Consider the following 18374-nt stretch of genomic DNA (forward strand, 5'->3'; position numbering starts at 1 on the left):
GCCTCTCTCCTCACTCACTAACGTGCTATTATAGTTTATCTAAAAAGTGCACAAGAGTTTTTAATATTTATATTTCTAGGGAAAATCCCATGAAACACTAATTTAAGTCATTTGAAATATTCTGAAAATAATTAAATGGATAAACTGGCCATAAACTAGAACATATGACAGCATCTCCTTACATGTTTACTTTGTCAGCACTCAAACTGTCCACTGCTAAGCCCTAGAAATGAAATCTTAAATAATACATTACTGCATTCCTCCAAATCCTTGTTGTGCAATAGACTGGCTTTTCAGAAACACCCTATATTGTTATGAAATCTCCAAGAAGCCCACTCAGCTCAAAGCAAAAGTACAGCATGTTATACTAGAAGACAACAAAAAAGCATCATTTCTGGTTTTGTTTAGATAGCCTAATGAGGTCTGTCATCAAATGTCAAAGCAATGGAAACTGAAACAGAGGAAAGTATACTGGTTTTACCTATAGCTTGAGAGGAATCCACCATGGATATTCGAGACACTGGTGTCAGCAAACTAAAGAGCTGCAGTGTGAGATCAGTGGTAGTAAGGGAGGTGAATCCTTTCAGGAGTAGCTGCTGAAGCCCTGAGAAGTCTGCCCACTTCAGCTGTCCTTGTAGCTTCTCCAATTTCTCTCGGTTTTCAGCTTTATCTAATGGCAAGTGAGCCAGAAGTTTATTCAGTAACCGCAATGCCATTAGATATTCAAACTCAAAATCTGATTCCATTAAGGCCACAGCAACCCAGAAGATGGTGGCCAGGAGGTTGGTTGGATTGTTAATATGGGATGGGTCAGTGAGACTGTCCTTTAGAGAAGATGAACTTCTTGTTTTAGAGGACAGGCCTTGTTGGGTGCATGCTTGAATTCTGTCTAGTGTGGCACTGCGTGGGGGGTCCGAGGACTTGTCCACATCTCCAAACTTTTTGGGTACAGAGAAGCTCCTCTGGTGTCTGCTTCTCTCAGCAGTGGCTGTGTTACCACTAGCAGGATTTACATTCAGCTGTCCCGTGCTCTTCCGGTTTGCAGTAAGTTTGGTGCTTGATGTTAAATCTGGTGAAGATGAACTGAAACCAAAATATATAACATACATTGCAATGTGTGAATGCACAGCTTGAAACCTGTACATATTCATAGAATCACAGAATAATTAAGGTTCAAAAGGACCTTAAGGTCATCAAGTTCCAACCCCCTGCCATGGGCAGGGACACCTCACACTAAACCATGTCACCCAAGGCTCTGTCCAACCTCGTCTTGAACACCACCAGGGATGGAGCATTCACAACTTCCCTTTGGCAACCCATTCCAGTGCCTCACTACCCTCACAGTAAAGAACTTCCTCCTTATATCCAATCTAAACTTCCCCTATTTAAGTTTTAACCCATTACCACTTGTCCTGTCACTACAGTCCCTAATGAAGAGTCTCTCCCCAGCATCCTTATAGGCCCCCTTCAGATACTGGAAGGCTGCTATGAGGTCTCCATGCAGCCTTCTCTTCTCTAGGCTGAACAGCCCCAGCTTTCTCAGCCTATCTTCATACAGGAGGTGCTCCAGTCCCCTGATCATCCTCGTGGCCCTCCTCTGGACTTGTTCCAACACTTCCATGTCCTTTTTATGTTGAGGACGCCAGAACTGCACACAATATTCCAGGTGAGGTCTCACAAGAGCAGAGTAGAGGGGCAGGATCACCTCCTTTGACCTGCTGGTCACACTCCTTTTGATGCAGCCCAGGATATGGTTGGCTTTCTGGGCTGCAAGTCCACACTGCAGCCAGCTCATGCTGTTTCCCATTTATCAAACTGCAAATAAATATTTAAATAGGAAAAGGAAAACATCACACTGTCTACTGCAGCCTGTCATTTTTTCTTCCATAAGTCTCACAGACATGACTGAAGTGAGTTTCTTGTGGTGCTGCACCAAACCAGAGCAGGACAGCTTACAGTCTAGGCAGGTAAGAACAAAATGGGGATAAGAGACACAGAGCTGTGAAATGACTTGGGGCAATGTGCACATAATGAGGCAGTGGCAGAATTGAAAACAATTTTGGCTGTCAGTCTGCAGAATTGCACATTTATTATCATGAAACATTGAAAGAAAAGATAGTTAGGAGGACAGGCTCTTACCGTGATAACACTGTCAAAAGATCACTGTTCTTCAAACACTCAGACAGATTATCCACAGCCGCTTCCAAAGTAAGTAGTGCCTCCATTACATACCCCTATCAATATATGAGGTTAATCATTTAAACAAAAACATTCAAAACAGTGAATATTTTAAAATCTTCAGCTCATAAAAGGAATAGGCACCTACTGAAAACCTGTGATTTCTCCTGAAAAAAGAACCATTCACTTCAATGCCACTGCCCTGAACATTAAAATGTCACTACAACTGTGTTTTATTTTCTGCCTCTGAATGATCTATGAGGGCGTTCTAGGAGGGCACATATCTCATCAAGGGACTGGTAATGGCACACAGAACCTCTGACTTGTAGGTCACCGATTTAAATTCTGTACAAGCAGTTGTGACAGCATATTACTGTCATTTTGTGGCAGTTTCATTATGTGAGTAACATATGGAGGTGACGTCAGTCTACTCCTTTTTAAGAGCTAGTAGTTCTCTTTATTGAGTCTTGAATCTTGCAATGAGTAGTCTCCGATTGTAAAATTTCTGTCTGTTTAGCTAAATCAAGTGAACATCATAGTTCACTAAGAGAGGACTGTATCAAATCAAGTCAGCATATTTTGTACTACTATGGATGGTGTGGATTTTTTTATTCCAACAGATGTTAACATTTTAGAAATGAGGTAGTGTCTACTTCACACTGTCAGATTACATCAGCAGAGAGGATGATGGGCTCCTTAAGCACAAACTAATGATGTGAAAATGGAAAAAATGGTCATCACGAAGATTTAATTTTGAGTGATATTTACTAGATGATTTATAGTTGTTCTCTTTAGAGCTATAAGATTGTAACAGCCTGAAAAAGGCTTTGATAAGGTACATATGAATTCAGTGAACTCAGAGGTAACCTTTTCTAAGGCCACATTCTACTTTGCATCACTTGACTGCAGAACACCTTATTAAAACAGTAATTTTAAGTTAAGTATACACTGAATCAACAGTACTAAGAAGCTTATGTGCACATTCCTACCTGAATCTCATCTCCATGTTCTCCAATAACTTCTACCAATCTTGACAGGAGGTCTGACAACGCATGTGCAGAAAGGGGCTGCTTTAGGGCCCTGAATATCTGGAAAGAGCGACCCGCGTAATGTCTTGAAGAGCTTGAAAGAGCCGTTTGCAAAGCAACTTCACTTAGATGCTGCTCCAAATGAAAACCTAAGCAAAGAACATTGTGCCAATTATTATTCTTTTGTTAATGACAAACTTTACTGTGGGTCATAAGCAGCCTGAGCCAAGTCTGTGAGGAGGATACACACTGTAATGTATCCTGCAAACCCTGTGAAAAATGGACAGGCAGCAATGTTTGAGAGAACTTCCCACTGTTTAAGTTTATTCGACACAGAATGTAAGAAAATAAACTGCAAAACCAAAATTCTGGGTCTGTAAATGTTTGCCAGCAAAACCCTGAAATTATTAATCTGATTTCATTCTTTTTACAGCTCCTGGACAAACTTTCAAGCCATCCACTATTCTTGCTGGCAGCAACATGGTAACTTCTGAACACTCCCAAACCTAAAGCCGAGCTGAAGCAGGATTCTTTCTATTAGCCTCAGAAGGCTTTGGATAAGGTCTTAAATACCAATGCTGCATTCTGCTTTGATCTTGGAAGATATTTAATTAGCGACCGTGTTGGGTTTGAACATACAAACCATACATTTCCTAAGCTCTAAAACTGTAATAAATTAAAACTAAACTTTTATTGCCAGAAAAAATTTAACAAAGTACATTTGCTTAATAACTGTGATATATTTTAACAACAGGAAACAGAGGAGCTTTTATCTGGTAGAATCAATTAAAAGGTTTTCTACCAACAGCTTTGAAGAAATGTTTGATTTAACATGCAGCCACAATACAGTGTACCATGATTTTTTTAAAGCAGTTCTTTCATACGTCATACATCCTTGTTAAGACATACAACACATTGTGCTTCTGCATAAGCAGATCTGACTCACAGGATAAACAGTCAGTGTGACCTTGATGGAATGTTTTTTTAGTTATGAAAGGAAAAAAATTACTACCTGATTTGGAATCTTTAAACACAGATACAACGTGACGCAGAAAGTTAGTGAGCTGTTCAGCACTCTTGGTGTTCTGATTTTTGGGTGTGATATCTTCATGGCACCAAAGTGGACCAAATGCCCTTAAGGAAATACATAACAAAGTGCAACATTTCTTTGAGTTATCTGAAATAAATGCAAGCTGTTAAGAAATATAAACTGCAAAGGCAATTAGATATTTCCAGGACCACTGCCTGGAAAACATGCAACTGAACAGAACTTTATCAGCAAAATACAAGAAAATAAATATTCCTACACTGTATTTTACAAAACCTGTCTTGTGAAATATAATTTATACCATTTAGAGAGCAGCAGAAGCAAATCCATGGCTTTTAATTTAACATGCCTATGATCTGGTAGCTGTAGTCAGTAGTTAATATTGCTTTCACCAAGGCCTTTCACTATGTCCTGTACACTTCAGATCTAGTTTTATAATAATAAAACTGTCTTCCATTAGCTCATTGTTGAACATAGTACTGTCAGTCAATTAAACATTTTATTTCCATCAGACAATTTTTTTTTTCTGCTGTTCCTGACACCGTTGTTCTTTTAAGTATCTATCTACTTCTATAAGTATCAATGAAAGAGGAATGGGAGTCTGTAATTACTATAAAAGTTCAGTCATTTTCCTCTGAGTTTTTTCAGTTGCCACAGATAATTGTAGAGAAGACATGAAAGTATAGAGTACAAACATATCCTCTGCTTATCTCCATTACCTGGTTGTCAGAAACTCAATTAATTTATTTGCTTTCTCATCTGTTTCAGCAGCAGTATCCATGTCCTCAACCTCTTGTGTAATCTGTGGGAGATTTCCACTGCTGCCTCCCAGACTGATACTGGAGGAGGTAGAGCTGGAGCTCAAGCCCGAGTCTGGCACCGGAGATGACTGGTATTCCCGCAAAAAGTCAAAGCCACCTGCCAGTCAAAAGAGGGGAGATAAAGGTGGAATGCACTGTTAAGGCAGCATTGCAGATTAAAGTATCTGTCAAGCAGCTCTTTTCAGGGTCAGCAGCAGAAATCTTCTACTGGGAAACATGGGGAAGAACACGTGCAAAACACAAGCGTCAAATGCCAGTGGGAGTGAAAACGGTACTGTGGTTCTAAACATGCAGAATCCAATGGTAAATTAAAAATATCGAAGTCAAGATTTATTTCTTTTTAATGCACAAGGGCCACAGTACTTGAAAAAACAAATGCTGCAGGGTATTTTACATTCAGAAGTACGACTTCCTGTAAAGTGAATTTTGAAGTTGGCTTAGTGCATGCTAAGTTCAGCTCACTTCTCTGGGCTAGTCTGATGATGAAAAAGCCTCTGCAGGGTGGAAAGTTTTAGGACAATGATGATCTCCTAATTTTACAAATGTAATGACGATCAAGACACAAATGCGTAAGGCTTCTGTTCAACACCTTTAGTAACTGTAAACATTGGACTACTCACGAAATATTTTCAGCATTAAGATTAAATATCTGAGTAAGAGTTCTGCTAGATCAAAAGCTTGCCACACAACTTAAGATCTGAAATTAAAAACTAAGACCAGTTTTCTTAAGATTAGACTGCTTGTCGTCTTGGCTGTATCAACAACAGAAAAATTGGACTTGCAGTAACACTGGGAGCAGGAGTCCCAGACCTGCTGACAAAGTCCACTGCAGGACAGGAGACCTAATTTAGTTGCCTGACATTCAGGAACAAACCTGAACCAAAGTATTTTCAGTTAGGAATTTTTTGCTATGGCTACTCACCCACACTCTCACACTTAATATTAGCTGCTCAAAAAAGAGTACAAATAAAAAGTTTTAGTAACTTCTTGGACTTCAGTGGCCCAGTGGTACCAATTTTGTTGTTCAGACACAAGAGTGAAAAGTGATTTCATTTTGGCAGAAAAGCAGTAATATAATTTTATTGTAAGAATTTTATTCTGTATTTAATAATTCATGGACATGTGTTGGAAAAGAGATCTACACAATTCAAGACAGGAAATTCATGTATGAGGCAATTTTGCCAGACATTATTAGAATGAAACCATAATTGTTGTGTAAGATTTTAACACAACCTGAATAATTCATAAATTACAAAGGAAACAGATATTTGTGAAATACACTGCACTCTGTGGCAGTAATCTCTTTTCAATTCTCTTTCAAATGGCCAAATTAATTCATTAATCTGAAATAGCTACTCCTTCTTCTCACTACTTTTTTTTTTTTTTTTTTTGTGGCTCATAAAACATAATAATCAGTTACCAAGTAATATTCTTCATAAAGCTAAACTATTTATTACTTCTGGTTACATTCCTAAAGAATCACAGAAATGCCACTAATTTAGTGTCATTTCTAACGGTATTGCAAAGGTCCTGACCGTTTCCCAAACAATTAATCCTGACTCCATAACTCTACATTGGTTCTGTGATTCCTTCAAATCTCAACACTATTCTCGATTTTAGTAATATTACCTGACAATAGCAGCTTTCTACAAATTGTTACCAGCCAACTCCTCAAAAACAGGTAAATTGTTAAAAGTTAACAGAACACCTATCTCAGCTGAGGTCTGAAGTACTGCTCCTAACATGGAAACAGATCTCATGACAGAAATGAAGTGTATCTATGATATAAAGCAGGGTGTATATAATGTAAAATCTAACTTAATAACAGAAAATCTGAGCTGCGTATTCTTCCTGTGTTGGAGTTATTTATTCATTTCTTTTGAAGGCTGAGGAGTGATTGCCCTCATTTAAAGTAGTCCTGGCTCCCTGAGGAAGAAGTTCGGAAGTTATTATCTGTATTAATGTTTAAAATTCTACATTATATATTTTGCTTTCCATTAGATGGCTTTTTTACTATTATGAAAAGTTATCTAATAATAATTTGGGTGCACCTCTAGGGGAGTTCACATAGAATTAATATTAATGGCACCTTTAATGTTTGCCACTTTACTACTTTATCAAGCTGTGATATTTTAGGAAATGAACTTGATTTCCTCCTTTCAAAAACCTCACAGAATAATGCAATGTTAGTTTCTTCTTTTGCTTTATTACCGGTATAAAGATATTCAGGTAAGTATGCTGGTTGTACTGTCAGAGTCTTGGTCTCGTTCATCTCTCTAGTCTGAAGAAGCACTGATGCAATGGCTTGATAGTTGCTATTGCAAGATAATGCAATCAAAAGGTGAAGCAGTAATTTTTTACTGTGTTCAAAGACCTCAGGGCGGTAATGGTCAAGACCTAAAAGAAAAGGTTACAGCAATCACTGAATATGAAGTAATAATAAACTAATTCACATTCCAGAAATAGCAAAAATTCCAAGGCAGTTCATGGCAACAGTGCAAACAAACATAAGATGTAGTATTTCCAGACACAGTTACTAGCGTTTTTACTTAAATGTGTGTATATATTCAGTTTGCAGACTGAGGTCCCGTACAGAAGGTACAAAACAATGTGAGGCAATACAACTTCATGCATTGTCTCACTATAGTGTTAATTCGACAGGGCTGGAAACGCTCTAAAGATGAGAAATTCTTGATGGTGGTTGTAACTACATTGCTTATCTCAGTATCTGGCTTTCTTGCACAGACATCAGTTTTACAACATGTCCAAAGAGTCAGAGAAAAATACTGATTTATTAAAAGAACTGATAGAAAAAATCTCTTGAACTTCAGCTACCAGTGAGTAGCATGAGAAATTACCCACTAGCTTAGGATGCAGAACAGAATCGGAAAGCCTAGCACTGAAATACTCTGATATGGTTACCATTACTGCTGTTTGTAAGATTTTAATACAACCTGAATAATTCACAAATTACAAATATAAAGGAAACAGATGTTTGTGAAATACACTGCACTCAGTGGCAGTAATCATTTTCAATTCTCTTTCAGCATCTTCCAGGATATTTAAAAACACTTTCTTCTGTTTAGAGGCAGTTTCAGTGCTGAAAAATTGAATTATTTTCTTCTTTAGCTCCTCTCTTCTCAGGATATATTCCTCTTTAAAAAGTAGCTCCTTCATCACTTGAAGTGGCAGCAGCAAACAGGTCTTTCAAGTCAAGTGTTTTCCAGTACAGTCCAATCATGCTGGTTTTGTCTGGCCTGCAAAAATGAAGCTGCTAATTCTGCCACAGACTCAGCAATGTGTCTTTGGCTCCTACAGGCAGGTATTTGGAGGTTCTGTGATTCTTACTTATCTGCCCATAGTCTCCTTCAAAAGAACCACGGCCAACTCGCCAACCTCTTTGTGCATAATGAGTGTGCATTTTAAAAAAAAACAACACCCTATTTCATCAAAAGATTTCAAACAGAACAGTTGGTAAAAGAGTACCAGAAAAGGAGAATAAGGTATCTTATTCGACTGTATACTGAAGTATATCACATATATTCTACCACTGCAGTGTAATCTTCTAACTTAATCTTTTTGTCTACTGAACAACAAACTCTTTCCAGAGTGCCAGTGAATAGATTTACTGGTAACTATGGTGACTGACTGAAAAGTGGACTGTAATATCTAGTATTCCAACACATTTATTTCACAAGTGTCAGGCTGGGTTTATTTGTGAAAACTTTTCTTTATCAACCATGCAAGTTACGGAATGGCTTTATAATACTAGATACTTTTGTGTGCTAACAAATAAGGCCACTTGCTTTACATAATGTAAAGTGGCAGGATAAGGAATGTATCACTCTCCAGTTGAACTGTGTTATGGTCAAGAACAGACACAGAAATGCTGAAAAAACAGCGTCTCTATGCTCAGGTATATAGGGGAAGACAGTGACAATAAAGTATTCCAATAGCAGTGAAATTAATGAAGCTTGCTTTCCAGTGGTCTGTGTCCTTCCTTCACTATCTCTGCAGTACAGTATCTTGGCTCTCTTACACAGTATTTTTTCAAATGTAAGAGGCAGCACTTGTGTGTGTAGTCCAGGTCTAAAGCATGTGCTGACTGCCCAGCACAAACCAGACTGTAGAGGGGTGAAGTTTCGTGGGACTTTCTTGCAGGGGTGGGAGGCAGGTAAAGGTTTTTTAGAGATCTTTCAGGAAGACAATCATCTTCAAATTTCTACCCACCTCACAAATTTGGGTGAAATTGGTGAAAATACTCAGAAGTTTCAAAGTTCTGGGGTTAATTCACAGACTGTAACTGCCTCAGGGTGGTTTTTTTGTGTTTTTTTTTAGGAAATCATAATTAAAAATCTTTAAGAAACACAACTCTACAGCTTCAGCAAAACTAAACTAAAAGGACAGGATTACATTTAAACTTTATTTCTTGTTCTGTTAGTCTTACCTAAAAAGAGAGCATGTAGTAATAAAGGGAGGTGAAGGGCCCAATCTTCCCTCACACTGTGATCCACTACCATCTCAGTCATGAAGATAACAGCAATATTGCACCTGGAAATTAAACATCACAGTATCAGTTTGAAACCTCTTGAAGATGGGAAAACAGTAACACCATGGCTATTTCTGAAGATTAATTAATAATTAATTAAACAATCTCTAAATTTCCAAATCTGTAGCATTTCTTTTCAATTTGACTAATGCTGAAGCACCACAGTTACAGCTTTAAGCCAGTAAGTACGCATTACTGAAAAGAATATTCTAACTGTCAGTGCAAATTGTGTAGAAGAGGAATTTCAGAATATGCATAGCCTAGCTAGAATAAAAGATCAAGGGGGAAAAAGTGCTATGAATAACAGCCACAGAGGCTTGGGAAAGAGAAATTTTCCTTTTTTTCTAGTTGTTTCTTCAGTCTGATTCATATCAGAAAGTTATTTCCTACATCGTAAATAGTCTTTCTGGTAGAAATCTGGTAGAACTGCAAGTCTTCAGTGCCTGTTGATTTTAGCACTGGAAATTAGCAGAAATTGAAGTTATGATGTTCTGAGTGATGGGACAGTTGGATTGATGTTGGTCAACCAGTAAGAGGAAGCATCTCACTGAAATGTCAGAATGTGAAACTGCTCACCTATGAAGGGGTCCCCGGGGTGTGATGGTTTCTGGGAGATAGTCCACAAGTGGTGCCCAACATCCTCCATTGTAAGGCATGGGCAGGGGATGTGGTTGCTTTGTTTCAACAATATTCAATAACCAGCTTGTGTACGGAGAAACGGGATCATCTGCGTGGAAAAGCATTAAAACAGAGTGCATAAAATACAAGACTGGTTACTCATTTTTGAGAAATAGTAAAACAGAGTTTATGCTAACGTAATAGCTCAACTGTTTGGATAACATGATAAGATGACACGAGGTTTGCAAATCCTGTGTTCAATAACAAGTAATGCATTTTTAATCCCTCTTTCATGCTGCTGGAAATTAAAGAGATTCCAGGCATACAGCACTGAACGGTAGGAGCTGCAGCTGAATCCCTGCTGTCACTTCGTAGCTTTGGATCCAGATCACAGAGCACCAAGCAACGGACTTTCTCTTCAAAAATGAGAGAAAAGCTCAGCCAACAAAGCTGCTGTCAGAAGCTATCTGCTGCAAGGAGCCGTGTACATTCTTGCAACTCCTCACCAGTGCCCTGCTGAGAGATGCTACAAAGGCAGAAGTTAAATGTCTCGAATTAGGAAGGAGGCATAGGGAATGCAAAAAACATCTTCAGGGTAATTTTCTTTCAACAGGGATGGATTATCTCTTGAATTTCTCAAAGATTAATTTGACTTTGTGTCAGTATGACCGCTGCTGTATGTTAGTGAGTAATAGGTTTTTTCTTCCACCTGTTTATCTGCAATGATGTGGGTCAAGCAAGTTATTTCCAACACTTTCTGTCTTCTCTCAGCTTTGATCATCTCTTCTCTATTCTGATCTCTCTCATTCTTCCTGATTTTTCCCATTGGCCAGTTTTTATTTCTCAGGTCTGACAGTCTGTGCTACACTAGCATGGAAAGTATCCTTTCCAGGCCTGCTCTTGACATATATTCAAATATTGCCTTTTGTGAATTTTTAATGAGAGCATTATTTCTAATTGTTATTATACCTCTGCATTTAGGTTGGTTTAAAAATCTCAGCACTTTCCTTTTTTTTTAACAGCCTGTATCTGATGCTTTTCAGCTGTGCCACAGGAAACAAAAGTAGTTTGATTCCTACAAAAGTATCAGAGCTAATGTCTTCTAAAGCACAACACTTCTTGGTTTTGGCAAATCATCTTCAGGTTTCTAGATCTTCAGGAGTCCTTCAATGAAGTAGCTGCTCCTTCAGTTATTATTCAAATGCCAATTTGATCATTCCCATTCTTCAGTGTTAGTCTTCCAAGGGGCACTTTAGATCTTTATGATTTAGACCTCTACTTGTTTCTCCCATGATGATTTATTAGCTACAAATAAAGAATAAACTGACCTAATAATGTAGCAAAGTATAGCATTTTCACATATTTATCTTCTCAAGATTAACCAGATAGTGTTTAACAGATGCTTTTCACATAAAAATATCACTGCATTTAAGTGTTTCACATAAAACTGCTTCTTGAACTCCATACTAAGACCAAGCTACACACTCATGTTTTCATGGGTTTACATGCAGACTGAGAAAAAAGGAAGCATTTTGCATCTTAACATACAATCTTTGCCTGAACAAAAGAGTTTCTGTGCTACAGAGTTGTGTTGCCTATTTATATCCTCAGCGATTTATGTATGCTGAAGTAGACTGCAGAGAAGAGAGAAGCCGTATCACCAACTACTTCACAGCTTGGGCTGCCTGCCAGAGGGAATAAGTTGCTCTTTCTTAATTGAAATCGCATTATTTATCTTGTGGAATGACAAATGGTATAAGAATTACTCTTTCTTTTTAGAGTTCTATTTATTTTGTATCTTGGCATTCATATATTTGCATAAGGGCCCCTGTGAAAAGCAAACCTTGCATAAATATTCACAGTACTTATAAAGCTTGCAGGTATAGACAGGAAAAATGTTTGGGCACTGGCTTGAGGAGACATTCCAAAGAGCAAAAAAAATGTCAGTACTTTTTAACCTTTTATTACTCTAAGCTCTTGTCAAAACCAGCTACTTGTGAAGAATGTTCTGACAATACAAACATTGCTCTGTTTTGAAAGACTGTTCATGCAGATCAGATTAGCACTGGTGCTCCAGTCAACATCTGCTGAAGAATTTTAGTACCTGCAGCACTAGCAAGGCATAAGAAAAACAAGACCAGTGTGCCGAACGCCACTGAATTTAATACGTTGCACTCTTTTTTGTGTATTTAAATACTGCAGTATGTACATAGGCAATATGTTGTAAATATTGTTCTTTGTAATTATGAAAAATAGTTGTGTAAATACTTCAAATTATCCTGTTGTATTGTACAGTGTTTTGTTATTTTGCAGGAAAGTATTGCCAAAAATCTACTTGGATTAAAGAATATGTAAGATCTTTACTTTTTATGTCAAAATACTGTCCCAAAATGTGCCTGTAGCACCAGGACAAGACATTATGGCCTCAATATTATTTGACCAGGCTCTATTAAGTCAGAGATGAAAGCCAATAAATAGGTCTTGCCTTTTTTACATTTGGTTAGGGCCTAACCAAAATCTGTAGATTGGCTTCTATACAATTCACTCCAGAAATGAAGTCCAACCACCAAACTCTGAAAATTTACACTGTCACTCAACAGTTGAGAGAAATACCTTGGTTTTCTTTGGAATTTATGCTGAGCATCAAGTGTCCACTCATAGTACATTTAGTAGAAATACATAAGGAACAATAAGCATGCTCAGGAGCCCTATTTCACTCTCCCCTCAAACACAGGTTTGCACAGTACAGGCAGAAACTGGTTGCAGGAAGCAGAGAAAAGCTAGAGAGAAGACCTCATTTTTGGAAACTCCTGAATCTCTTCTTCAGGCTCATATAACAGCACTTGATTTGGAGGGAAATACTAGTAAAAGGCACAATTCAAAGTACTTGCTGGAGTGGTTTGGAAGTCTTTCACCTTGCCATATATGGAAGGTTCAAGGTGTTACTGTCTGGAAGATTCTCTGCTGCTGCCTTCTGTGAAGTTCTCTTGGCCTTTAAATAGGTTTGACTGAGCTCAGGCTAAATAAAGGAAATTAACTAAATGAGGTATGAAGGTAAAATAAGGACACTCTCCATATGGTGATGCTACATTACTGTTTATACAGAACTTAAAACAGAAAGCCTCTACCAGTCACGTTTTCCTCTCATACCAAAACACTGGAAATTTCATCAAGTTGAATAATAGAACTTACTTTTGTCATCATCGTAAGATCCTCCGGAGCTATTACTGTATCTTGATTCTAGTCGGGTATGTGCTCTGATTACATTACTGAACCTTCAAATACAAGAAAAATCTTCATTAAAAACACAGGTTGACATTGAACATCTGACTGCTTACACTACACAAAAAGCATTTCCTCAAGCATGTACTTTTGTACTGGAGTAGACAGTAATGTGGATGTAAGGGTCTTTATTTCACAAAAGAAGTTTTTTTGCAGCCAGTTTCTGAGAAGTTCTAATGGTGTGCTCCTGTGTTACAAGCTTTTAAAATCTAGCAGATGGAAAATTCTCATGCTGCAAAGGTGTGATTTTCTTGAAGTAAGAAACTGTGCTAAGGCTGAACTGAGATAAAAACTGTTCACAGCTAGTATTTTGTCACAGCCCCTGTTCATGGGTAAAATCCTGGCAACTTGCTAATGCAGTAACTGACTGAATAGTCCAAAGTCAAGCCTGTACAGGTATCAAACAGCACAAGCTGCTGCAGATCACCCTTTGGAAAATCCAGCAACTGCCATAGCAAATTTAGCAGATGAGTTAAGGGATACAAGAGACAGAACAAACTGTTCATAGCTGTCCTCAAGTCTGCCACAGAACCACGATAAGCTAACTTTTCCTAGTGATCTCCTTTGTTGGGTTTGAGCGAGAGAAGATATATATATCTGTCTGTGCTCAGGGATCTGACAGTCATTAAGCTTTGTATTTACTCATTCACGATTTGTCAGTATGTACCGTAAGTAGCAAAAGTTGTATGTATGATTTCTCAGCAAAATATTTGACACAGCTTTCTTCTGTAAGGCTTAATTTTAACATTAAATTTTACTCACTGTCCATGAAATCAAAAGGTGTGATCAAACCTGATTTTTCATAAAGATTTTAGTAGTCATTACTTGGTACACATTCTTGATTTTCCTTGTTTGTGGATAGTTCCTACAAAACCACAGTGTACTTAGCACAGCTCATTCAATGTATTTAACAAATATTCCTCTGCAATTTATTATTAAGCAGTATCAGGAACGAGAATCAAACAAAAAGCTTTTTTTTTTAACTTTTATATATGCTTATTTTAAGATGGTTTTACTGGGATAATGCCGCTTAGGATCAGTCTGAGCATCAGAGCTCCTCACAAAACAATGTAGAACTTTGCCCAACATCTCACCCTTAGCCTACGAAAACATGCACATTTTGGGGAAAAAAAAAGACAAATCAAACAAACCACAAACCTTTCATCAGTCTCTTTCACCATTCTGTTCTCCTCTACATCAGGAAAACTATCTTGGCCAGCTACAACAGTGTTGCTGCTAGAAGTGGTTCCTATATATGAGGTATCAGTAAGAACATTTGTTACATGCAGCAGACAGTATTTGCAAAGCAATAAAAGCCCGTAACTTAGATTTTCTTAGTAGCCACAGTCGAAGTGATCATCCTGCAAGTATTTGCACATATGAATGAACACCGTTACCTCTACAAATGAGGACTAATGATGTAAAGTTTACATGCTTTGAGGGGTTGATTAACATAATGATGCGCTTCTGCTCCTTAAAGGAAGCTCATTCTCAGGTGACATAAACTATTGCTTTTCAAGAATTTGACAAAACATTGACAAGGTTAAATTTGGGGTTGGTCTTGACTACTGTAGCTTGGAAACAGCATTAGTGTCTGGAAACAGAACTGCCACATGGTTGAGGCTCTCAGTTTTCAGGAAACTGCTGCTTTGGTGTATCTGCTGTGATGGCAGCCTTGATGATGACTTCTTGTTCTGAGAAACTAGTGGTAAAAGAACCACCTCATGTGAGTTCACCAAACATTGGTAATGTCCTATTAAAATAGTTGAAAGAATAAAGCATATGTTTACAAAGTATATACAACATTAAGAATCAAAAAGGACTATAATTTGCACTATATATTGCACTTATAATTGCAGGGCCTACAGTTTGCACTTTATATATACACAGATCTGAATGGGTACAAAAGCAAGAGGGGTTTTTTTGGTTTTTGTTTTTTTTTTTTTGTTTGTTTGTTTGTTTTTTGTTTTTGTAAGAGATAAAGACTCAAAAGAGCAGGAAAGCATAAATGGAAAATTTATTTAGGTCATACCAGAAGCTGCAGCTGAGGCTTTGTTACTGGCAGCAAAACGGTAAAATGGAGGATTGTCACAATGCTGAACTATTGGGTTCACTGGGTCTGTTTGCTGCAGCTCAAAAAGAAGCTCTTCCATGGTCTGAATAGTGTTGTTGCGACATAGATATATTGCAACCTTTTTTATCTAGAGAAGAAAATAACAGTTAAGTTCAAAGTACATTTCTGAAGTAACCAGTACATGTTACACTACACCACTGAAAAGAACCATGAGGCAAATGTTACTCTGGGTCAACGCAACCACACAACTGCATCCATTTTGTTCATATCAAAATAAAACTGCTCATCTTGATATCAAGATATTTTCTCCAGCAATGTGAATCTGTGATCTTATTATGCCAAAGTTTTTGCTTACCATCCACAAATGAGCTGTTTATGCGTATAACTATATAACACACACATACAAAAGCCACCTAATTTTGAACCTATCATTTAAGGATATCAGCATTAACTCTGAATTACACTCAGGGATTTATAGTTTCAGTATGTGATTTCCACATGATGGATTTTACTCTCTTGAACGGAGCAAACTTCTCATCTAGAAAGCTAGATCCACATGTGTATATTTCCAGATACAGTTGATGTGAAAGAGGTAGCCATAATAGAATAAGCCAGGCACTGAGTACCTACTTAGAACTGTAATCAAAGTACTAGAACATGGAAAAAAGGCAGAGTGATTATGTATACAGACTTCATGCACCCTGATTTGAAAAATCTGAGAGTATCATTCACAGAAATTCTTGGAATTTTTATATATTTTTAACAAGACCTCAAACTTTATTGTATGCACTGCAGAAATGAGGGCTGTTTTGATACTGAGACTGAATCAGTCTGAATTCTTGCAGAAAAAAAAACCCTTTTGGATTTTATGACGGTTATTAAAAGCAGAGACTCAGTATGGCTCAAAACCTTTCGATTCATAAACTGGTGAAGATGGGAAACCCTATGGCGAAGCATACCTCTGTGGCTGCCTTCTTGTTTTTAAAGATGTCTCTAACATGACAGTTATAGTGGAGCTGATACACTGGTTTGAACTGCCTGTTGGCCTTACCAAGTACCACTGTTCTTATACTCTTAAATACTTTTGTTAAAATAAACTTCCTGACTGCTTCTCTTTTCCTCTTTTTTCTCTCCTTTTCTTTTGCTTAAAGTAGAGAAAATGTACATATTCAAAGTCTCTTATACTCTACTGTACAAAAAACTTCCCCGAGACTTTCCAGATATAAATCCAACTCCTTTCCAGGGCTCATTTCTAGGTGGGCTCACAGTGCCACTTCAAGCTTCTTTCATTCCAGAAGGGGTCATGTTGCCTCCACTAAGTCTTTGCTGAAGAGGTTTCTGAAGCATAAATATTCCAAGAAATCTTTCAGTATGTATGTGAAAGAAAGGACAGTTCAGCATTTTGCACTGGGACACTGGGAAAAAATGGCTTAAAGAAAACAAGAGACAAAGCAATGAATTTAGCTGATTAAAAATAAATAAATAATACACAAATAAAGTAAATCAGGAATGCTTTTAGCGTGAACCCACATGGGCAGAACAGATGGCTGAAGGCATGAAGAAGCTGGTAACTGCCTTGGGGCACAGAGGGCTCCAAAAGGAGGCTGGTAAAGTGGCAATCTTGCAACTGCCTCAACTTTTGAGCCCAGGTGAGCTGGAATAGTGATTTATCTTTATTTCCTAATGTGTATGTGTTATCTACATGATAATGGAAGATACATGTTTATGGTATCAGTAGCATGTGTAGTTAGCAGACATAGGTATGATTTCTTATCTGCAAACCCCAGGGCATTATCCAAACACTGAGCAGATGAGCCTGGTGTATCTTCCTACTCCAAAGTTATCAGTTAAGGGTGACTCATAAGCACAGTCAGGCTTCCTACAGAAAACTTCTTCAGATTTTGCAAAATCTGTGAATCAAAATTTTATCTCAGCATTACAGAACAGACTAACAGGGAAGCAGAAAACAGGAACCTTCTCAGCTGCAACACCAATGAAAACCTGATTGTCTTAAGAGCCACTAGAAGCCTGGAAGGATAAGCAGAACGGTCCCACAGGCAAAACAACAGATGCTGAGCAGATGAAGCTGGAGATGTTAAACCAGACTGCTGTCTTTGGGAGTAAGAGGACTGTATTGTTCTGTAGAAGGACAAGGCTGTGAGAGCCCAGGCGTTGAGGCAAGAGGGTCTGGAAAGAATCTGAAGAAGAAGACTGCTATGGGTAAGAAGAGGGTTTGAGGTAGGCTGTTCAGAGCTGTGGGATGGCAACAGTTTTGGAAAAATGATGTGTTGAAAGCTCTGGGTTGGCAAGTATCTGGATGGGAAGAAGCTGCATGTAAGGGGCTCCTGGGCAAGAAGTGACAGGGTTAGCAGGTATTTCCAATCAGGCTACAGATTTAGGAGTGAGACACAGACTCAGCAGAGAATTACTCCTTCCTCTTAGAAAACTGCCCCTATTCATTTTGTTAGCTGTGAGAAATACAACAGCACTCATTTTGCCTCTTATTTTTGTTATCTGCCAACACAGCTCCTCCTCATGGAGGCCACCTTTGGGTCTGATCCCAAGTCTGTCATAGATTGTAGGATAAGTCAATTGGAAAAACCTGGGAGAGCCTCTGTCACTCTGTCACAATTGATGAAAATATCTTCATTACCCTCAAGACATTTGGGATCAACCCTTTTGTACTCTTATACAAATCTTGAGCTTGTTCTTACACCAACTCCACTTTCAAATGGTACAACACAAAAGATGTCTATGGTACAACATCTTGAATATT

General features: G+C 38.1%; 1 protein-coding gene across 11 annotated transcripts in view; it reads right to left on the reverse strand.

Moving 5' to 3' along the window:
- FRY (FRY microtubule binding protein) overlaps positions 1-18374 on the reverse strand; it is a 231138-nt gene that overhangs the window by 42151 nt on the left and 170613 nt on the right. For all 11 annotated transcript variants that reach the window (XM_062615077.1, XM_062615076.1, XM_062615078.1 and 8 more), the window contains 11 exons: positions 15557-15725; positions 14683-14773; positions 13435-13517; positions 10201-10351; positions 9523-9626; positions 7287-7472; positions 4974-5172; positions 4219-4340; positions 3168-3355; positions 2140-2234; positions 482-1083 (listed from right to left, as the gene is read on the reverse strand). In XM_062615077.1, the coding sequence (XP_062471061.1) occupies positions 482-1083; positions 2140-2234; positions 3168-3355; positions 4219-4340; positions 4974-5172; positions 7287-7472; positions 9523-9626; positions 10201-10351; positions 13435-13517; positions 14683-14773; positions 15557-15725 (1990 nt within the window). The remainder of the gene's footprint in view (positions 1-481; positions 1084-2139; positions 2235-3167; positions 3356-4218; positions 4341-4973; positions 5173-7286; positions 7473-9522; positions 9627-10200; positions 10352-13434; positions 13518-14682; positions 14774-15556; positions 15726-18374) is intronic.

This window comes from Pezoporus occidentalis, unplaced genomic scaffold (assembly GCF_034315485.1).
Source record: "Pezoporus occidentalis ecotype Australia unplaced genomic scaffold, CSIRO_AGI_Poc_V1 ctg18, whole genome shotgun sequence".
Classification (NCBI taxonomy): domain Eukaryota; kingdom Metazoa; phylum Chordata; class Aves; order Psittaciformes; family Psittacidae; genus Pezoporus; species Pezoporus occidentalis.